This window comes from Malus sylvestris, chromosome 1, assembly GCF_916048215.2.
Source record: "Malus sylvestris chromosome 1, drMalSylv7.2, whole genome shotgun sequence".
Taxonomy (NCBI): domain Eukaryota; kingdom Viridiplantae; phylum Streptophyta; class Magnoliopsida; order Rosales; family Rosaceae; genus Malus; species Malus sylvestris.
In genome coordinates this window covers 13008587-13028418 of record NC_062260.1, presented here as the reverse complement: position 1 = coordinate 13028418, position 19832 = coordinate 13008587, and the positions used below count along the sequence as shown (strand labels likewise).

At 38.0% G+C, this 19832-nt stretch overlaps 1 protein-coding gene and 1 pseudogene across 1 annotated transcript; one reads left to right on the top strand and one right to left on the bottom strand.

Annotated features, from left to right (window-relative positions):
* Nucleotides 1-229: 229 nt before the first annotated feature.
* On the bottom strand, nucleotides 230-2623 carry LOC126629761 (RING-H2 finger protein ATL7-like). The gene is made up of 3 exons (XM_050299908.1): nucleotides 2188-2623; nucleotides 1231-1328; nucleotides 230-1028 (listed from the first exon to the last, which is right to left on the bottom strand). The coding sequence occupies exons 1-3, from the start codon at nucleotides 2344-2346 to the stop codon at nucleotides 743-745; spliced, it is 543 nt and encodes a 180-aa protein (XP_050155865.1). The 5' UTR covers nucleotides 2347-2623; the 3' UTR covers nucleotides 230-742.
* Nucleotides 2624-16556: 13933 nt separating this feature from the next.
* Nucleotides 16557-17032, top strand: LOC126611777 (ethylene-responsive transcription factor 4-like; annotated as a pseudogene).
* The last annotated feature ends 2800 nt before the right edge of the window (nucleotides 17033-19832 follow it).

Here is a 19832-nt window from a genome sequence, read left to right as displayed (position 1 = left end):
TCTTTTAAGTTAACCATCTATAGTTGAAGTCACTCAGTACTACATCTGATGGTATTTCTCTTCATTTAGAAGTGAGAGGTCTTAGGTTTGAATTTTGTAGATGACGAATTCGATACCAAATTAGGCTACTCGTGTGTGGCTTAGCCGAACTCACTCCCCCTTCCTTTAGTGTAAAAATATCAATGTACTCAACACAAAAAAACAAAAAACAAAAAAAAATCATCTATAGTTGAAAACCCTAGAAACCAATTTTCCCTTTAGCAGAAACACGACTTAGGACGTAGATGATGGACTTTACTACGGTACATGCACCGATAGTGAGTAGGATGAATTGACTCGCACAAAGCAAGAATAGAGGTGAATAGCGCTTATATACAGCATTCAGATTATATGAGTAAGCTCCATTTTCAAACTTTCTACTCTACCTACAAATTCAGAGTTCTGTCGCAGTTTTAGTTCCAATGATCTACTACGGATAGCAACATTCTAGGCAAGGTATGAGAATTCTTCGATCAAACCTACCCGGCCTACCATGTGAAACAACTCCCCGCCGACAGGGAAGGAACAAGAAAGGGCAGTCACCCTACTGCATGTCCACATATGAAGAAGCATTGCTCGCTAGAAGCAATCGCTTTTCTGGTTCCATGGACCAATCTCTTTGATTGTATCAATGCCTTGTTTCTGGTTCTCCTCTAGATGGGGTCGGTTCAGAGGGGTTTCCTGGAGCAGATTCTAAATGCTCTTAGTTGCTAACGTTTCCTGCTGAACGCTCAGTGGTGCCAGGTAATAGCCACTGATGAGAATGTTGAGTTGAAATCTCAGACTCTTCAAAAGATCGAGCCACGCTAAATGTTGCCGACCTCACATGTTTTGTTCCGAGGGATTCTTTTAATGGTAAACGGCAAACTGGGCAGGTAGATTGTTTCCTCAGCCATGTATCAATGCAAGAGAGATGAAAACTGTGGCCACATTTGGGCATGATTCGCAGTACTTCTTTCTCCTGGTACTCCCCCAAACATATTGAGCACCTGCAAAAGCATACGGATTAGACATTCTCGCCAGTGTCCAAACGCATGAGTACCAAAACTCAAGAAAATCTCACAAAAAAGTGCGGCAAACTAGCATCCTCTAAATTCAAGATATTTGTCAATCAATATTAAAATCAGATTTTAAGATGGAAACAATATGAGAGTTCTTAGGCACTAGGAGAAATGAAATTGCGAAGCTTACTGCGCATCTTCTAAGGAACTGAAAGCCTTTTGATCGTACTTCATCGTAGGGATTGCAGAAACCACAACTTGTTCAAGGCCACTAGCCTGATGCTCTGGCTGCCAGCAAACAATGCAAACTTAGCACCCATTGCTCAAAACTTAAGTTACTATTGACAAGATGAAAAACTCTCAAATTTTAGCGCAATGACATCAATCTCAATCGCAGTGGGAAAAAATGCAAAAGGGCATGAACGAAAATATTTAGTCTTCGGGTAATCAAAAATGAAAAGCACGAAAATTTAGGTCCATTTGATAACCATTTGGTTTTTAGTTTTCAGTTTTTGGAAGGAAAGGAATGGAATGGGCAAATACAAAATGAAAACTAAAATCTAAAAACCAAATGGTTATCAAACAGGCTTTTAGGTAGGAATTCTTCATATTATGGAGCATAGAACAATCAAATATCAAAGCTATTGACCAAGCAGCCTGTCCAAATAAGAAAGATGATAAGAAATGAAATAAGACAGCATCCCAAACTTCCCCATCATCTTTTATTTGTCCTTCCTTATCCTGTAATTGCATTTTCGGCATACAACAGGAAACTAGTACATTTCAACGTCTGTTGTTTTTATTATCATTTCTTCCATTTCTCAGAGTTGACTCTCAACTGCAACAAAGTTCATATCAAAACTAGAACATAATAAACACCTAAAAGGTCGAATCCCCCTCCTCGTAAATTAGAGTAATTTAGAATAGAATAACGCATGTAAAAATAAATACATACATAAAAGCTTACCCAAGTATGCTATTGAGATGCTAAATTGGGAACTAATCAATCATACATATATACATAACCAAGTCAAAACAGAAACTCCTACAGAAAAAAAAAATGCTCAAAACTGGGAAAATTACCCAAATCAGATCATTCTCAGCTGAGGAAACAAATATAGTTCAGCACAGAAAATCCATCACATACCTGATCAAGATCAACCCTTGATTCAATCTCGAACATAGGCCGCGATTCGCTACCTCGCAGCCTCCCACAGATGATTCTTGTGCAAACAAACACGATAAATGTTGCACTCATACCAAAACCTATCACAGTAGTAATCAAGTTCATACCCGAACCCATCATCTGCGAAATTCCCAACTTCTCACACAATCCCCAAGCACTAAGAAGATGAAAACCCCCACTAAAATTCTAAAACAATAAAAACCCAGAACTTAAAAATATCAAAAGAAGGGTGAAAACTAATGGAAAATGAAGTTTCACTGAAAACCCAGATCAGGATTTATCCAGAAATGGCTGGTTTTCAATAGAAAGATTCAGGAACAACAGCATGAAGCAAAAAAGGGTTACCCATTTGGAATCTGAATCGCTTTGGGTGGACTCAAAGCAAAAACAAAGTGGGGTGCTGCATCCTTCTACAAGTATCAACAGGGGGTTGCATAAAAATATGGGTCCATTTCAATGGGACCCAACAAGTATTAAAAAATTGGGATTGTACATAGGAGGATGATTACCTACTTTCTTATTCTCATCCCCTTCCATCCCCTTTTCTCACACATTATTTTTTATCTTATTATCTCTATAAAAAATCAATATAAAATGTTAATGTGGTTTAACCTTGACCGTTCAAATAAAAGGGCATGTAAGGTAAGGGAGGAGGATTCTCTACCCTCCTATTCTCATCCCCTTCCATCCTCTTTCATCCCCTCCTCTCACACATTACTTTTTGTCTTATTATCTAAAGATTAGGAGAGTAGAGAATCCTCTTCTTGTACATAATCCGACAGTAAAAACTTGGATTTTATATTTGATAAGATTCACATATGTTTGTTTAAGGTACATAGGACTCTCAGAGGAGAAGAAGAGAATCCGTATTGCCTTTTTGCATTTGCCATTTTGCATTTGCATCTCTCTGTACACCATACTATTTGATAAGGCTTGGACCTGGGTCCAAAATAGTACTCATATGTATGTTCTTACACTTTTCAAAGCATATTCAAATCAGATGTCAAATATTAAATATTAAATATTTTTTATGGTTGATATGACAAATTGAATACAAATGCTAAATTCTCTTATTTTTCAATTATGTGTCATATATTTATTTTATTATTTTATTGGGCTTAGAGTTACATTAACTATTAAAAAATAATCAAAATTAGTTTTAGTTTTTATTCTATTAGTTAGTAATGGGACTCATGCATTAAAAAATTAACGTAAATATATTTGACTCATTATTTGTTTGCCGTCAAAAATGGCAGTTAGAAAGTAAAGAGTCAAATGATTCACATGCTACATCATATATGACATATTCATTAAAGAACACCTGAATGTCTTTTAATCATATTTGACATCTTCTTTAAAGATGGTCAGGCAAATAATTTGCGTACATTATTTTTCTTTCTTTTTTACTTTCCGTAAATTAGGTATTTTTTTTTCTTTTTTAATTTATTCAATTACAATATTAAACATAAACACAGATGCACTTAAAAAAAAGTCACACTAATACAAATTTTCTTAATACAAATTTTCTGCATCCAAAACTTTTTGTAACTGTGTGTCATCTCATTGTTTGACACATCTTCAAACTTAACCTTATTTAACTCTGTCATTGTCAGGTCATACTCATATACCAACTCCAATCGAAAGGGCTAAACATAGCCCATTCAATAATTTATTAGTTTTAAGTTTATACTTTAAATTTATTAGTTAATTTAATTAAACTACCTTTGGATTTTCAATTCTAACGTTTGAATTTGAATCAATTTTTTGCAGCTGGGCCCTAAAAAGGGCTAAGAGGGGATACATTTGGTAGCCTTGATGCCCATTTAGCCATATAATAGTCTGGTGGGCTCTATAGAATTATAGTCCAAAAATCGGTTAGAGATGAGTTTTTTGGCAAATCAGGTCATTTTTGACTTTTGGACCTTCAGCCAACTTCTTTAGAGATGGCCTTATATAGGTTGCACCCGCAGTATTTGATGATTGGTTTGTTGAATTAAATCAGTATTGTGGCGCTTGAATTAGACCGGATCTAGTGATTATTTGAGGAGGCGTATGGATTGTTGCAAGATTGACACAAAGAAGGGAGAGATAGAGATGGAGAGTGAGACAGAGTGAGAGGGGGGAGGCCTGGTTGTGGTGATGGAGGGAATGAGATGCAATAGGTTGGTTTGGGGTGGTTGTTGAGGGTGGGTGAGTGGTCATCTCAGGCATGGTTACTGGGATTCTTCCTTCTTTAATTTTTTTCTTCTAATTTTATTTAAGGGTTTAGAAATTTGGTTTAAAATTTTGTCTCCCTAACATTATCTTGTGTTTAATATTATTAAGAGTTAATAGAGTTAGATGAGGTTAAATATGGAAACAGGTGTTGAGCAATGAGGTAGGAGAAAGGCCACAAAGAGCTTTGGGTGTAGAAAATTTGGACTCTCTTTACACACTTAAGAGCAGTTCCAGCGTTGGCTGGTGCTCGGGGGAAAGGCTAGTGAACAGGGTCGTAGAGCTCGAGTGAAGTGCTCCAGCGTGTGGGAGCCCGAGGGATAGGCCAGGCCCGAGCAACAGGCCTATGAGGAATTACCAGCCCGCGAGCCCGAGTGGATGTGACGCCAGGGCTGACGTCATCCTGGCGTCAGCCCAATTTTTTATTTTTTTCTGTCAAGCGCGTGCACCTCACCTGCGCGTGGGACGTGTCAGCCGACACCTTTTCAGAAGCCGGGCCTGTGTCGCAGTCTGCCGATGTTACTGTTGGGAAGCCACGTGGCTTCCCACGACCCATTCGATCTCAACGGCTCTTTAAATTGGACCGTCCTATTTGCAACGGTAATAAAAATAAAAATAAAAACTTATTTAATATCAACTGTTGGATCTGAGATCAACGGTTGATATTATTCTGCTTTATAAATAAATAAATAAATAAAAGAAAAAATAGTTTTAAAATTAAGAAAAGTTGTCGTTGTGACACGTGGCACAATCTGGAGTGTTGAAATTAATTTTTTTTTAAATCCAACAGCAGAGATAAATTAGTTCAATAAAAAATTTAAAAAAATATTGTAAAAAAATCCGGAAAGAAAAATCTTATCCGAAATTACAAATAAAATTATTTTGTATTATTTTATAACTTTTCGGATTATGACACGTGGCGCAACGAGAACTGTAAGATCCCACATCGCTCAGGGGAGTGATCCTTATATGTATATTCTCATCTCTACCTAGTACGAGGCCTTTTGGGAGCTCACTGGCTTTGGGTTCCGTAGGAACTCTAAAGTTAAGTAAGTTCGCACGAGAGCAATCCCAAGATAGGTGACCCACTGGGAAGTTCTCGTCTGAGTTCCCAGAAACAAAACTGTGAGGGTGTGGTAGGGGCCCAAAGCGGACAATATCGTGCTATGGTGGAGTCGAGCCCGGAATGTGATGGGGGCCCAGGTCAGGATGTGACAAGAACGATTAAAAAATTTATCCGAAATTACAAATAAAATTATTTTGTATTATTTTATAAATAAAAAAATATTAATATTTTATTGCCTATTGGGAGGGGGAGGGCTCTCACACTGAAGATGCAAAAGGCAATTATTGTTTATTACGGGCAATTAATGTTCACTGGGTGGATTGAATAGTGAATTACCTGGGGGGAGGGCTCCCACACTGGAACTGCTCTAAAGCATCCCCAATGGGGGCGTTATCCTCCATAAGGCTACTACATTTGAAGCTCTAGTGAAAAATTGGATACCCAATGAGCCAGAAGATGGGGTTAGATCCACTACTTGGACTAGCAATTTCCTTCATTGGGCAGCAGAAAATTAGCTACATCTAGCCCAAAAAAATAGTGAGTTCCACGAAAAAAGTAGCAACCCATGTGAGCTAAATTGTGCCACTCTTTCCCCCACTAGCGAATACATTTATGAGAAAGAAGAAAAAAAATGTCACCGCTGTAGTTCAACAGTTGGGAAGATGTCAAGTTACATGTCCTATGCACTAGAGTCTCATTCTCATATGAGCACCTTGCTTTATGTATCTTTGTTTTCGTTACGTGATGCTAATGACAATAGCTCATGCGCATTAAACGGATGACAATACAAATATCTAACAGTTTCACTAACATAGATTTATTCTTTATGGAGGCCTTTAAGGGAACGGATCCCAAATTTTTTATAAAAACAGGAATTAGTTGTGGGATCCACACCTTATAGAACTTCAACAATTTGAACCGTTTATTTTTTCAAGTTGGATCTCATAGATCATCCTTGCAAAATATTAGCCAAATTGGAAATATTTGAGATATCTAATTGAGTTCAAAGAAATTGACAAACACTTTGTTCTACAAGAAACAATGAAATTTCGTCGTGATAATTAAATAAGCAAATGGTTTCGGATTAAATTGAATTTTTGCAATAATGATCTTTTGAATCAAGGCTTACAAAATCGATGTTCGGATCGTTGAAATTCGACATGGAGTGAGCACTACAACTAGTCCACATTTTTATCCAAAAAGGAGGATCCCTTTGGACAAAAGGCATGATTCTTTATAGCTAAACATATATGCCCTCTATACTTTTATTGATTTGTTGGTTGTGAAAGACGTGCAAATGTCAATATAAAGTAACATCAATTTTTGCTTTATGTCTTCCTCTAAGGTTTAATTGGAAGGAGCCTAGGTAGGAATGAATCTTTTAACATAAAGATATTTGTTCAGTGTAATCTGTCTTTTGGATGGACTCTTGGAAGGCATGATTGGCATCCAATTACAGTACAAGTCATCGTATGCGTGTGTGTGTGTCTATATATATATATGTGTGTGTGTGTCTTAGTGTGTATGTATGTATTCTTTGGTACATAAAGGGAAAAATAATAATAAAAACAAAGACTAAAACTCAGTTGACATAGTTTAATGGTTTTGGTTATCGCAGGTTATAAGATCTTAATCAGTTGTCATATAAAAATTCCACCAGTCATACCTACCAAATTTGACTTCACCTCACTTTGGAAGTTTGAAAGTTTCGCTTTGCTCTGATTATTTTTTTATAGGTACATGATCTTAGAGAAGTTGGAAGTTTCAATATTCAACTATAATTTTGGAGTACGAATAATTTTCTAAATAGTATGGTTTTGTAAGTTAGTAGCAAAGTTAAGGAACTTATGTGTAACATTCATTTGAATGTAACCCCGTAACTCGAAAATTATCTATACTTAACTTTTTTAGTTTGTAGACTTGTAACTTGGGTCGTGCCACTTAGTTTTATAGTTTGTGTAAGCATAAGTTAAGCTTGAGAAAGGATGTGTTTCTTAGAAGACTATTGAAAAAGGTATGCATATGGGGTTTTATTGGACAAAGAACGGACACATTCTCTGTGTCAATGATAAGCGCTTAGCTATTTCCTCACGCATGCGGAAGGATGACTTAATCGGCACAAAAAAATAAAAATGGTGATGTGACAACTTTGTGCAGTTTCTTTTAACATTTAGCTGCTGAAGACGGAATTAATTAAAAGAAAAATTAACAAAAAGTTTAAAAAAATTTAGTTTTTATTGTAGGCATAATTTACTGAACAATTATAGAGGTCATAAAGAGATAAAGGGGTGCGGCATAGATAGAGAGAAAGAGAGAGATATGTAATTGTGGGTGTGTTCTATTCCACCCCATTGTGCCTTTATTTATAGTAGTAGGATATGTAAAAACATTTTCCTTTAGGATTACAACATTTAATAGGTAATTAACTCCTAATAGGAATATAAGAGATATTCCAAGATATAATAGGATTTACACAATCACATTCCTAATCTAATAGGACTGCAACAATCCCTCTTGAGTGTGTAAATACTCAAGTAAATGATGCATCAGGTCTTCAGTGATGAAGCAAGTATAGTTGATGAAGTCATTGGCACAATGAGCGAATGCGAGTCTCATATAAACGGAAGAATGCATAAAAAGTAAAACTCACAAAACTTTACTATGGTAAAACCCAAGGTGGGAGAAAAACCCATAGTCCAAGGAGAAAAGTGAGAAGTTGCATTAAGTAGAATAACTCAGGATAGGTGCCTCGTTAAAACCTAGTTTGGTAAAAAAAACACAGTGGGAAAAATGCTCCTAATCGTAGGGAAAAAGAATACATTAAGATCAAGTGAGTATACTTCTGGATACTCCCCTAAGTTTGACATAACTTCCAAATGAGAACTACAAGCATTGCATATGAATATTTAGGTATACCAATTCCTCGGACAAGCTTCTAGAAGGTTGACTTCGGCAGTGACGTCGTGTAGAGGTCGGCAAGGTTGTCTAAGATCATCTTGCATGACTTCAATCTCTTGATGTTTTGTTGATGTAGATGTAGACACAATATGTCTTGGTGTTGACTTCGTTGATGTATCATTGTTTGGTCGGGTGGATACATGCGGCATAATTTTCATGGATCGTTGTTGGGACTCAACGATAGATAAAAAATAGCAAGTACTTCGAATATGCTTAACAAGAACTCCTAACCATGTTTCACTTGTGGCGTAGTGAAGTGAGGTGAGTCTTGGAACGATTCGAAGATTTCGCAACTAAGGTCATATCATGAACCTCCAAGATATTGCGATATCCCTAACGGTAAAGACATAACCATTTTGGAATTTTACCTTGTGCGGGTTTGATAAGTAACCTGCGTCAGCATAACAAACAAGGCAATCATCATTTCGAGGATCAGGAGGGGTTGGATCCGCTTAGATGCGTTGGGATTTGCCCATGTAGTACCTTTATGGTAGTCTTTAATACCAATTTAGTGGATGCGTGTAGGCGCGGTACTGTATCTTTACCAAGATCAACAGCAAATGAGATGTCCTATCTAAATACAATGAGCTAAGTACAACGAAGCGCAAAGTTGAACTTAGATATGGAATTTCAGATTTCATAACCTCTTCAAGGGTCTCATTTGCATATAACATAAGGATGATCATAAGTATACTCAAGGGTAACACATTCAGGGTGTAGTTCGACTGATAGACCAAAATACCGTCAGAACAATGCTTGAACTTTAGGTCAAAGCATAAACGAGTTTTCCTAAGATTATTCATCTCAAATTCCATCTTCAGGTGCGAGGTAGTTTTCTCAAGCTCTTCTAGAGTCTTAGTAAGATGTGTCAACGACATAAACTGCAACTTTAGCAATTTAGAATAAGACTTCATGGTTTAACATATAAGGGCATAATTCATATCCCTGACTGATCAAATAATCACTTAGACGGGTATAACACATCCGTCAGATTGTAAGTGAACGCCTCAAACAAGTTAAAAGGGTGTTCCGTGGTTTTGGAATTATTTGAACCAGTCCATATAATTCTTCGGGAACTTACGTGTAAATCTCCATATCTATATCCCTATGGAGAAAACACTAACCACATTTCATAATGATGCTATCAATCACATGACGTTTTGAGAGAAACCTTGCGCCGTAAGACGTGCATCATATCACACTATTTCATTCATTTCATAATGTTTCCTTTCCCATTTGTAACACAATAGGGTTGCCTTGGGCAGTGTAGAAACGACAGGTCCAAAACACACTTTGGTAAGGAATTTGACCTGGATTGTAACTTTAGTTGTCCAATCAATTCTACGGTGTCACTTAATCAACGGAACACGATTCGATATCGTCGCTTTTCATTTATGTCGGTAGCTACCATATAAGTGAAAACATCATCGATGATAATCTCATTTCAATTCCATTTAGCTCATCCAAACTAGTATACTGGACCAAGAACTTTAAGTCTCGGTAGAGATCCGGATTAATCTCATGAGATGAAAATGATTTGAGACAGCGATCGAGTTTAGATTCATTTTTGTGTCGTGTCTTCCTCTTCTAGGGAAGTGAATCTTACGAACCGAATGATCTGTCGTGCTCTAGGCCAAGACAAATTGACTGGCTATCTACCGATGTACTGGACCGTTCAACATGGGCGTCCAAACCGTCCAACAGGGGTGGCACACCCTCTAGGGATGTTGACTCAACATCCGTTAAGTACGTCTATCCTTGCAGGCATGTTTGCAGGTAGTATATGATCTCGTCACTTTAGCTAGATCATAAGAATGCGTCTGGAGCAACATTTTGAAAGCTAAAATTCATCGCACTTGCTTATCACACTTGTGCGGTATGGGGATCGAGATGAGACATAGTGGGCAACGTCCACGCAAATTCGTGTCGTTCTACAGGAACGTTGATGTTCTTATCTCCCCCTAACGGCGGGAAGACTGTCTTATTAAAGTGATAACCCGCAAATGAGCGGTAAAGAGATCGCATGCAAGGGCTTAAAGAAAGCTAGTGTGAAGGAGAATCATGATTGACAAAGATTCACATCCTTCTTTGAAAACCCATGGTGGTACTTTGCGGCGGAACAACTTGGCACATGGAATGCACACCCAAATGCGTAAATACAAAAATTGTCAGGTTCGTACCCACTAACCAACTATAACGTCATATAGGTTGGGTGGCAATGAGCCTTAAGGCAAACCAACATAACTGCGTACAAAGATTGCATAGCTCTAGGCAGAAACCGAAAACTTGGTACATTTACCAAAATTTGGGTGATCATTTAAATTGCGCTTTATGATTGCTAGGCGAGGCTATTTGGGGTGAACATGGGAATTCGATGTTCAATTATGAACCCAAAATACATGCGATACTTTATCGAAAATCGTTGATGTAAACTCTCTAGCATTATCCAGTCTCCCGGACCTTAAGGGATAAGTAAAGTGGTGAACCCTTAATCAGCCAGGAGTTTTAGCAGCAATGTGTGTGGACAAATATGTGACCAGTTTGTCGATTCATCAACCAAAACCGTAAGTATTTATATCGTTCGCATTTTGGTTGGATTAGTCCACATGTATTCCCTTGAATCCACTGTGAAAAATGAGTCGTGTCGTATCTTTGTGAGGAATGATGTAGAAAATCAATTTCCCTAATGAGTATGCTTGGCAAAGTATGCTTGTGGGCACAAGATCCTTACTTCGGGTAAGGAGATGCGTCGTAACATCATTGTTCGACTTAAGTGTCCCAAATGGTCATGCCGAAACAAGTAAACTGCTCAATCACCCAGCTTCAGGCCGGCCACATGTGGCATGTTCCCAGTTGGGAGACAACCCATTGGCCCCAAATCAAAACTTCAGGCTCATTTTTGGAGGTGGTGCAAAGATATTTCACTCTATTTTCTTTAGTGGTTTCATTTATGATCATTGTCATCTCGAATATTCTTAAAAACTCAACGTCAGGGAGAATTTAAGGTCCCTTAAATAGTGATTCAGTACCATTCATACAACAAGGAGTGTGTCAATGCTCTTAATCAGGTTGGATGGACCTAAAGTCGTTGTTAAAGATGTGATTTAGGTGAAAGTTAGTGTGTGTAGTACACATTCATCCAGACAACTAACTTTCCCACATTCCAACCTAATCACGTGTTTAATTGAATCGGTCACATGTATTAAGAAACATGATTCAATTAACTCATATTCGAGGACAATCTCAATAAGATCATCCACAAGTAAAACATACCTAAAGCTTGAATCCAGGAACATGGGAAAATGTTCACAAAGTAAATGATTTACTAAAGGGATTCGGGCAACAAGGCTATCTATGTGAGAATTCTGCTCTTCCAATGGTGTTCGGTGGAGCAAAAATAATCTCACATATTGACCACTAGAATGGTACTCCTCAACAACATTCGTAGGGACATGAACAAGTGCATAACCAACGATCTATTCCATCAAGACGGAAGTAAATTCTGCAGGGTTGAGGTTCGGGAATATTATCCCTTATTCTTGAAGTTTTAGGTCTTAGGTACCAAGGATCACGCTTCGGGCATGATGCCACACCTTGGCAGGCCCTGATTCTACCATATGTTTGCGGTAGTAATTAGGTCCGAGAATTTGGTAAACTTCCGCTTTCTACACTGCTGCTTCAAGGGCGAGTTAGAAGCAAGGAATGACGAGAAAAGTATTCTCCAATCAAAATTTGATCGGATTAATAAACTTCAGAATTGTACTCATTCATGGACGTAATCATAGTGTGCTTCAGGCAATGTCTCTCATGATTAGATAATCCGTAGGAACGACCAAAGCGCCATGGAATCCTCGCTCGGGAGGTATTTCCATTTGTAATGCTTTGAGCATAAGTCTTTGAATGAAGATCATGGCGGAGGCTATTCAACTTTTCCATGCCATTGTTAGCTTCAATGGTTTCTCAGCTTCGTGATAGTCAAGTGGAGATTCACGTCTTGTATCCCACATAAAGTGGTTTCTATTAGAAAACGTTCAAATCAGGAAAATCAAACTTGTGACGGTTCGATAATCCACTGAATTGGAGGGAACAATATTGTGATTGGTGTTATGGGAATGAATCATCCATAAGCATCAAAGTTAGAACATTCGAGTTTTAAGACATGGTTTTCATGAAAAACATTAGGTTTTCATGAGTGTATTGTTTGAAACTACAGGTTCAATTTAGTTTATGAACGTTTAGTTCATAAAAGAGAGGTTCCTGCAAGAACACAGAATGCAATATACAACTAAGTGTAGTGGATTCGAGGTTATTCGGGAACTCAAGTGTGAGAGCTTCGAGACTACGAAAGTGAATCAATGGTTCAAAGTATAAAAATAAATTATTGAATCGTTAATGTCCAAAAGTGATCTTCAGGTCAATAATTTTGGATTCATTATCAGATTAATGGATTGCAGGTCACTTTTAATTAATTCAATAAATTAGGCCTAAACATGGTCGATTGTAGAAGCAAAAATAATACTAACATTCGAGTTAAAATTATTTAAAATGCTAAATAATAGCATAGGGTCAAAAAAATATAGTCCCAAAAAATTTTGGGCACGAGTTGGGTGCCTTGAGTAAAAGGCATGGCCCAAAAAGGCCTCGGGTGTGAACTTCAAGTCACGGGTGAGGGAGAAACCCCAGCCACAGCTGGGTTTCAATTTTGGACTGAGGGGATGGCACAGGAGCAAGCCCAAAAAGCTTGCGAGTAGCGAGGGACACCCCAACCACATTGGGCTGGCGTTATGCATGGCAGGCAGTGGGTCGTGAAATGAGGCTCAGCAAGATAGGCTTGCTGGCAGTAGACCGAAGGCTAGGGCTGTAGGCGCATGGCTGTTGCACAAGCCTAGCAACCATAAAGGTTGCAGCGTGCGTCGGGAAAGAAAGCCCATGGGTTGTGTGAAGCTGCTGCAGGCAACAGGGAAGTAGGCCAAGGGCTGCAGGTCTGTCAGATGGGAAAAGCCCAGCACGAGGCTTTGGTTTCATGCACAAAAAAACCCAAAAATGAGCTTCTGTCCTGGCTTGGATTCAGGCCAGCTGGGCACGGCTTACTTAGCTCACAGTTTTTGGCCAGCTGGGCATGATTTTTCCTTTTTTTTTTCTTTTTTCAACATCTAGGGTTTGAAAAACCCTAATTGCTTATAATTTCTTTCGATTCTTTGACCCATAAATTCCACATAGCAAAAATTGTGTAATGCATGAAACAAATATATATATTGACAAATATATGAACATATACAATATATATCGGAAGGAAAATATAAACATAGGAGGGTTCATGCATCATGGGGAATGTTTTCATGCTTCATGATTGATTCAAATATCTTACTTTATTTTAAACGTACCTGATGGGTAAAAAACAATAAAAGCCTTTGAATTTGTAGATCTTCTTGAAAGCTAGAATTGCATCTTTAATGCGTTGTATTAAGTTCAACATAAAAAAATTAAATTGAATCAATATCATGTAGATCAATTCAATAAAATAATAAATTAATCATAAAAAGAATGATTAAAACGTAATACTCTCTTGATTGAAGAATAAACTCGCTTTAGCGCAACATTAAGAGCGTGCTGATAACGTGTTGTAGGCATAATTTACTGAACATTTATGGAGGCCATAGAGAGAGAAGGGGGTGCGGCATAGATAGAGAGAAAGAGAGATATATGTAATTGTGGGTATGTTCTATTCCACCTTATTGTGCCTTTATTTATAGTAGTAGGATGTGTAAAAATTTTTCCTTTAGGATTATGTTTGTATCATACTTTGGGCCTCCATATTTAGATCTCGTATAAATACTCGGAGAACTCAAATGTAATTATGTAATAAATGAAGGGGCAAATATGTAATAAGTGAGGATCTCTTATTCTATAAAAAGACTCCTCACTCTCCTCATTAGGGGAGGCCAATTTTTAGGCCATGGGAAAGAAGCTCTCATCCTCACCCTAAACAGAAGCTTTATCTCCCTTACAATCCTCTCACAAACAGAGAAATACAATATCAGTGTGGACGTAGCCCAAACATTGGGGTGAACCACGATACATCTTGTGTTATTTACTTTCTTGCAGATTCACGGTCGGATTTACGTTGTTCCAAGACCCCTCCGGTTTTGTGCATCAACATTTGGCGCTGTCTGTGGGAATCGAGCCCTTATTTTATGTACTGATGAGTGAGCTTTTATTTTATAAAAGGGACTCCCTTACCATTATTAGAGAGCATCGCCGTCTGCTGAGTAACCACCTCGCCGCGAACTCCTAACCCATTATTCATGTACTGAGGAGCAAACCCTTATTTTATGAAAGAGACTCCCTCACCTTCATTAGAGAGCATCGCCACCTGCTGAGCAACCGCCTCGCCGCGAGCATCACTCCTAACCCATCACTTATGTATTGAGGAGTAAGCCCTTATTCTATAAAAGGGACTCCCTCACCATCATTAGAGAACATCGCCGCCTGCTGAGCAACCGCCTCGCCGCGAGCATCGACTCTAGCCCATCATTTTTGTATTGAGGAGCGAGCCCTTATTCTATAAAAGGGACTCCCTCATCTTCAACATCACAAGCCGAGCCAACCAAGGCAACATAAGCCACAAGCAGAGCAGCCTATCAACATGTGCTACTTTTAGTTAAGCATCATTTCAGATTGAGCACCGCCTCGTATCGAGTATCAGTTCTAGACGACATCTAGTTACTTCGGCCCACACATGGACTAATTTTCAAGTCTCCAGCCAAAAGACTTTCTTGACTGAAGACTTGGGGGACTACTGTTTGTACCATACTTAGGGCCTCCATATTTAGATCTTGTATAAATACTCGGGGAACTCAAATGTAATTATGTAATAAATGAAGGGGCAAATATGTAATAAGTAAGGAGCCCTTATTCTATAAAATGACTCCTCACTCTCCTCATTAGGGGAGGCCAATTCTTAGGCCATGAGAAAGAAGCTCTTATCCTCACCCTAAACAGAAGCTCTCTCTCCCTCACAATCCTCTCACAAACAGAGAAATACAATATCAGTGTGGACGTAGCCCAAACATTGGGGTGAACTACGATACATCTTGTGTTATTTACTTTCTTGAAGTTTCACGGTCGGATTTACGTTGTTCCAAGACCCCTCCGGTTTTGTGCATCACAGATTACAACATTTAATAGGTAATTAACTCCTAATAGGAATATAAGAGATATTCCAAGATATACTAGATTTACACAATCACATTCCTAATCTAATAGGACTGCAACAGTTTTAATAAAAAATAACAAATAAATGTGTAGTGAATAGTAGCCAAGAAAGGTAAAAATATAGTTTTTCGTTAAAAGTGAACAGTACCGAGAGTGTTTCGTTAAAACTCCCTTAATTAAATGAATAAAGTTTTGGGTAATGTTATGGAGATTAAATTGTAAAACAAATGATATGAATGTTGATAATTGGATTATTACATATGACTATCTCCAACTCATGGGATAAAGCTTAAAATATAATCCTTAAAACCCCTCCAAGCCATCTCTAACCATTGGGCTAAAATAAGCCCTAGGGAGAAAATATATCTCTGAGCTAGATTCACCCCAGGATTTATACCTGGCTTAAATTATTTTGGATCCATTAAACTGTCATATTTCAATTTCTTTGTTTTTATTTTTTACTTATAATATAACGGCTGTAATCAAAGGAGACCAAATCTAATGGTACAAAAAAGATTTGACGGTCCAAAATTAAATCTAAAGTCTAAATAATTTAAATCAAATTTAACTTAAAACTTTATAAATACCTATGTATTTTTATAATTTTTAATTAATCTACATAAATTTTATTTTCAAAAAAGTTACCGAAAAGAAAAAATTAGGTTAAAATCATTATTTAGTAATCTTGGGCTAAAACTTTAAGTCGTAAGAGCAAGTCCACCGGGGGTGGGATAGGCCGGCACCTAGTGGAAAAAACAGGCTGAAACTCAGCCAATCCACTCCAGCCCGTGGAATCGACTGTCACCTAGCCCAAACCAGTCCACAGGCCGGCCTAAAATCGACAGACCTTGGGACCGGCTCAAGTGACGCCTAGCTGATGCTAGCGTGGTGTCAGAGGGCAAGGAGCCATGAAGCCGTCAACATCGCCATCATGAATAACGCCGCCAAATTAGCTGTGACGACGAACATCAGCAACAGCCCCAGCAGCCACAGCAGCACCGTGGAGTCCTCATCCCCGTCGTCTCCACGTCCGATCGACCTCACTCTTAAAACCCCCCTCTTGTCCACCGGCGGCGGCTACTTCATAGCCGCGAGAGGCTTCCGCCCGCTTCCCGCTTCCCTTCCCGTGATCTTCTTCGACGCCTTCGCACGGGCCAACAACGCCGCTGCCCTCCAGCACATCCGCGAAACTTGCAGGTTTGACCCCACCTCCCCCCCCCCCCCGGCGTCCCCACATCAGGCTCGGGCCACAGCGACTCGTCCTCGTCCTCGGTCGTCGACTTCGAGTGCACCTTCCCCAACGGGTGGCTTGATCTCGACCTCAACCTTCATCCCCCCTCAGAAGTCGCCTAAACTACTGCCGCCCACCACGAAAGATTTCTTGCCGGTCTAAGTGTGTTCCTTTTTTATGTAAGAAACAAAACCCCTCTTAGCTTGGTGCCCAGCTTTATAATAATTATTTTATAATAAAAAATAATAATATTTTAATAAAATTGACTAGGCTATTTTTTGTTAGGGATGGAGATGCATTGGCATTATAGTCTATTACTGTTCACTGGAATGGATAAATGCGCTGGGTGCTGGCACAAGGTCCTTAGGGGTGGACTTGCTCTAAAGGGTTGGAGGAGAAAAACAGTTTCTGGGTTATAGCTTAAAATTTTCTGGCTTAAATTTTTAAGTTTTATCCCCAAGGGTTGAAGATGGTTTAAGTGTTGATTACCGTGCTTATTTTCTATTAATGACACATCATTTGCATTACAAATTTGATTTAAAAATTGGGTCTTTCTATCATTATCAATAAGTTTTTATGCCTTCAACTACTAATCCTTCAAGCTACCATTTTTTTCGATGCTACGTAGTATTATATGGTATGAGCATTGAATGATCTAAATTTACAAGACCTCAACACAAATAATAATTCAAATAAATCTAAATCATTAAAAGTCGTATCATTTAATGCTACATAACATGGAATAATTTTCTCATTTGTTGATATATTTGGCTAATTCTTCTTCCTTGTTTTTTTAAACAAAAATAATTACAAAAAGAAATTCTTGGAGAGAATTTTTATTATAAAAAGCCCTAAGAGTCAATTGAAAGAAACAAAAGAAAGAGTGCAAAAAAAAAAAATGAGAATGTAATAATTAAGGGCCGTTTAATAACCATTTCGTTTCAATCCTTCAGTTTTTGTTTTCTCTTTCTAAAAAAATTGAAACTAAAATCTTATTTGGTAACTATTTTCAGTTTTCAGTTTCTTTGAAAACTAAAAACTACTTTCTTGGGGCCGTTGGATAACCATTTCAGTTTTCAATTTTTATTTTTACCTTTTTGAAAAATGAAAACTGAAATCTTGTTTGTAACTACTTTCTTTTAATAAAATGACTGAAATCTATTTTCTTTAGTTTTCAAATTAGAGGCCTTGAGTATTCACCTTTTTTTTTTCTTTTTTTTTTTCATTTTTCACCTTTTTTAAAGCTAAAAACTAAAATTAATTACTATGGGACCATGATTTTCTAGGGTAGGAGTAAGGCAAATTGCAATATGAATACCTCAGAAGTCCAGTCATGTATTCAACAGCTTCCCAGCGGGGCTGCATAAACGAAGCATCAATGCCACCATTATCCTGTTCTTGAGTAGTGGGCGAAGTCTGACGACTTCGGTGAGATTGACCATGTTTGTTCCACAAGATACAGAAACCTAATACAGTAGGAATTAACAGGTTTCCTACATTCTTGGAGTCCTTACAATCTAAGGATTGTCGTGCGCTGTAAGTAATCATATTCCTAAAGGATGCAATATCTCCTCCTAGATTCCTTTAGGATTCTTCCAGTTTAATAATGATTCCATATCCTAAAAGGTCTCCACCTTGACTGGTATAAATACATCATTTTAGGGTTCATCTCTGATAACACAACTATCGCACACTTATTCTCTTACCTACTTTTGAAGTCTCATAATATTGCTTACTAACTCAATCATCGGAGAGCCTTTGGCCGACACCCCCTCCCCCCCATGGTCCTTGGCTACTTATGGTTGTTTGTTTTTTTAACTGATAAACAAATTTGTATATCTTCCTCCACACGTGCGGTGTTTCCCGAATTTGGTTCCAATAATTGATGCTTTCATTAAGAGAGAACCCATATTCCTAACCAAAAACTCTACCACAAGTATCTCTACTCATCACTTCAAGCTTTTTTAACCACATTTTTAAAATCAGGGTTGTTGAGCCACATAGCTTCAACTTTGAAGACATACGTCCCAAAGCTTTGGTTACAATTATTAGTATTATGGTCAAGTTAAATTAAACTATGATTGGGCCAAAAATATGATAATTATGAAGAAAAGCATTAGGAAAATGATTAATCCAGGAAGCATTTGCAATTGCTCTACCCAGTCTTTCATAGATAATAGTACTATCCTTATGTCCATTACACCAAGTAAGTGGAACTCTTGCAACATTTAAAGTGATTAAGTGGCCATCTCTTAAAAACTTTGCAAAATTTACCATGTACATATTTGGATTTATATCCCCTCCCACTTTTTCATCCATACTAAGGATAATATTAAATTCTCATATTAGCAACCAAGGTCAATTATTTGAGTTATTAGTAATAAGGTCAAGTAAATTACTCCAAAATTAAGCTTGCATAATTTTTTGGGGATAAGCATGCACAAATGTACTTTTTTTTCGGTCAAGGAGGAATTTTATAACAAAGTCCAAACGGACATAGTACAAAGACAACAGCCTCATAACTGAGGAAGGTACAAAAGAGACGCCACTTATGCATTTATCGCATGAGTAAAGGTTCTCAATTATACCTAAAAGCAAAAAAAAAAAAAAAAATTACATAAGATGTGGCTCGACCCAAAAGCCAGAGTCCACCCGAAGAGGCCAAAAAGTGACCCCTCTGCAAAACTGATAACCCTAAGCCAAAGAACACCCGCCACCACAACCGTCGTAAAAAAGATGGAGACGACCGGCGAACGGAAAACCTATGAGATACCACCGCATAGAGCAATACAAAAACCCATCAAAGCTTCAAAGTTGTAGAAAAGAAGCCCAACCTGCAGATCAGGAAGACCCCAAACCATCATGAACGCCACACCTTCGGTCCTCAGACGAACACAAACGCAAATGAATACTAGAGCCAAG

What these genes read in the sequence shown, in the direction of transcription:
- LOC126629761 (XM_050299908.1), bottom strand. Translation starts at nt 2,346, where the DNA reads ATGATGGGTTCGGGTATGAACTTGATTACTACTGTGATAGGTTTTGGT. An exon ending in CAAGGGTTGATCTTGATCAG is followed by an intron (nt 1,329 to 2,187) that starts GTATGTGATGGA and finishes GTTTGCTGGCAG; the next exon opens with CCAGAGCATCAGGCTAGTGG. An exon ending in AGTTCCTTAGAAGATGCGCA is followed by an intron (nt 1,029 to 1,230) that starts GTAAGCTTCGCA and finishes ATGCTTTTGCAG; the next exon opens with GTGCTCAATATGTTTGGGGG.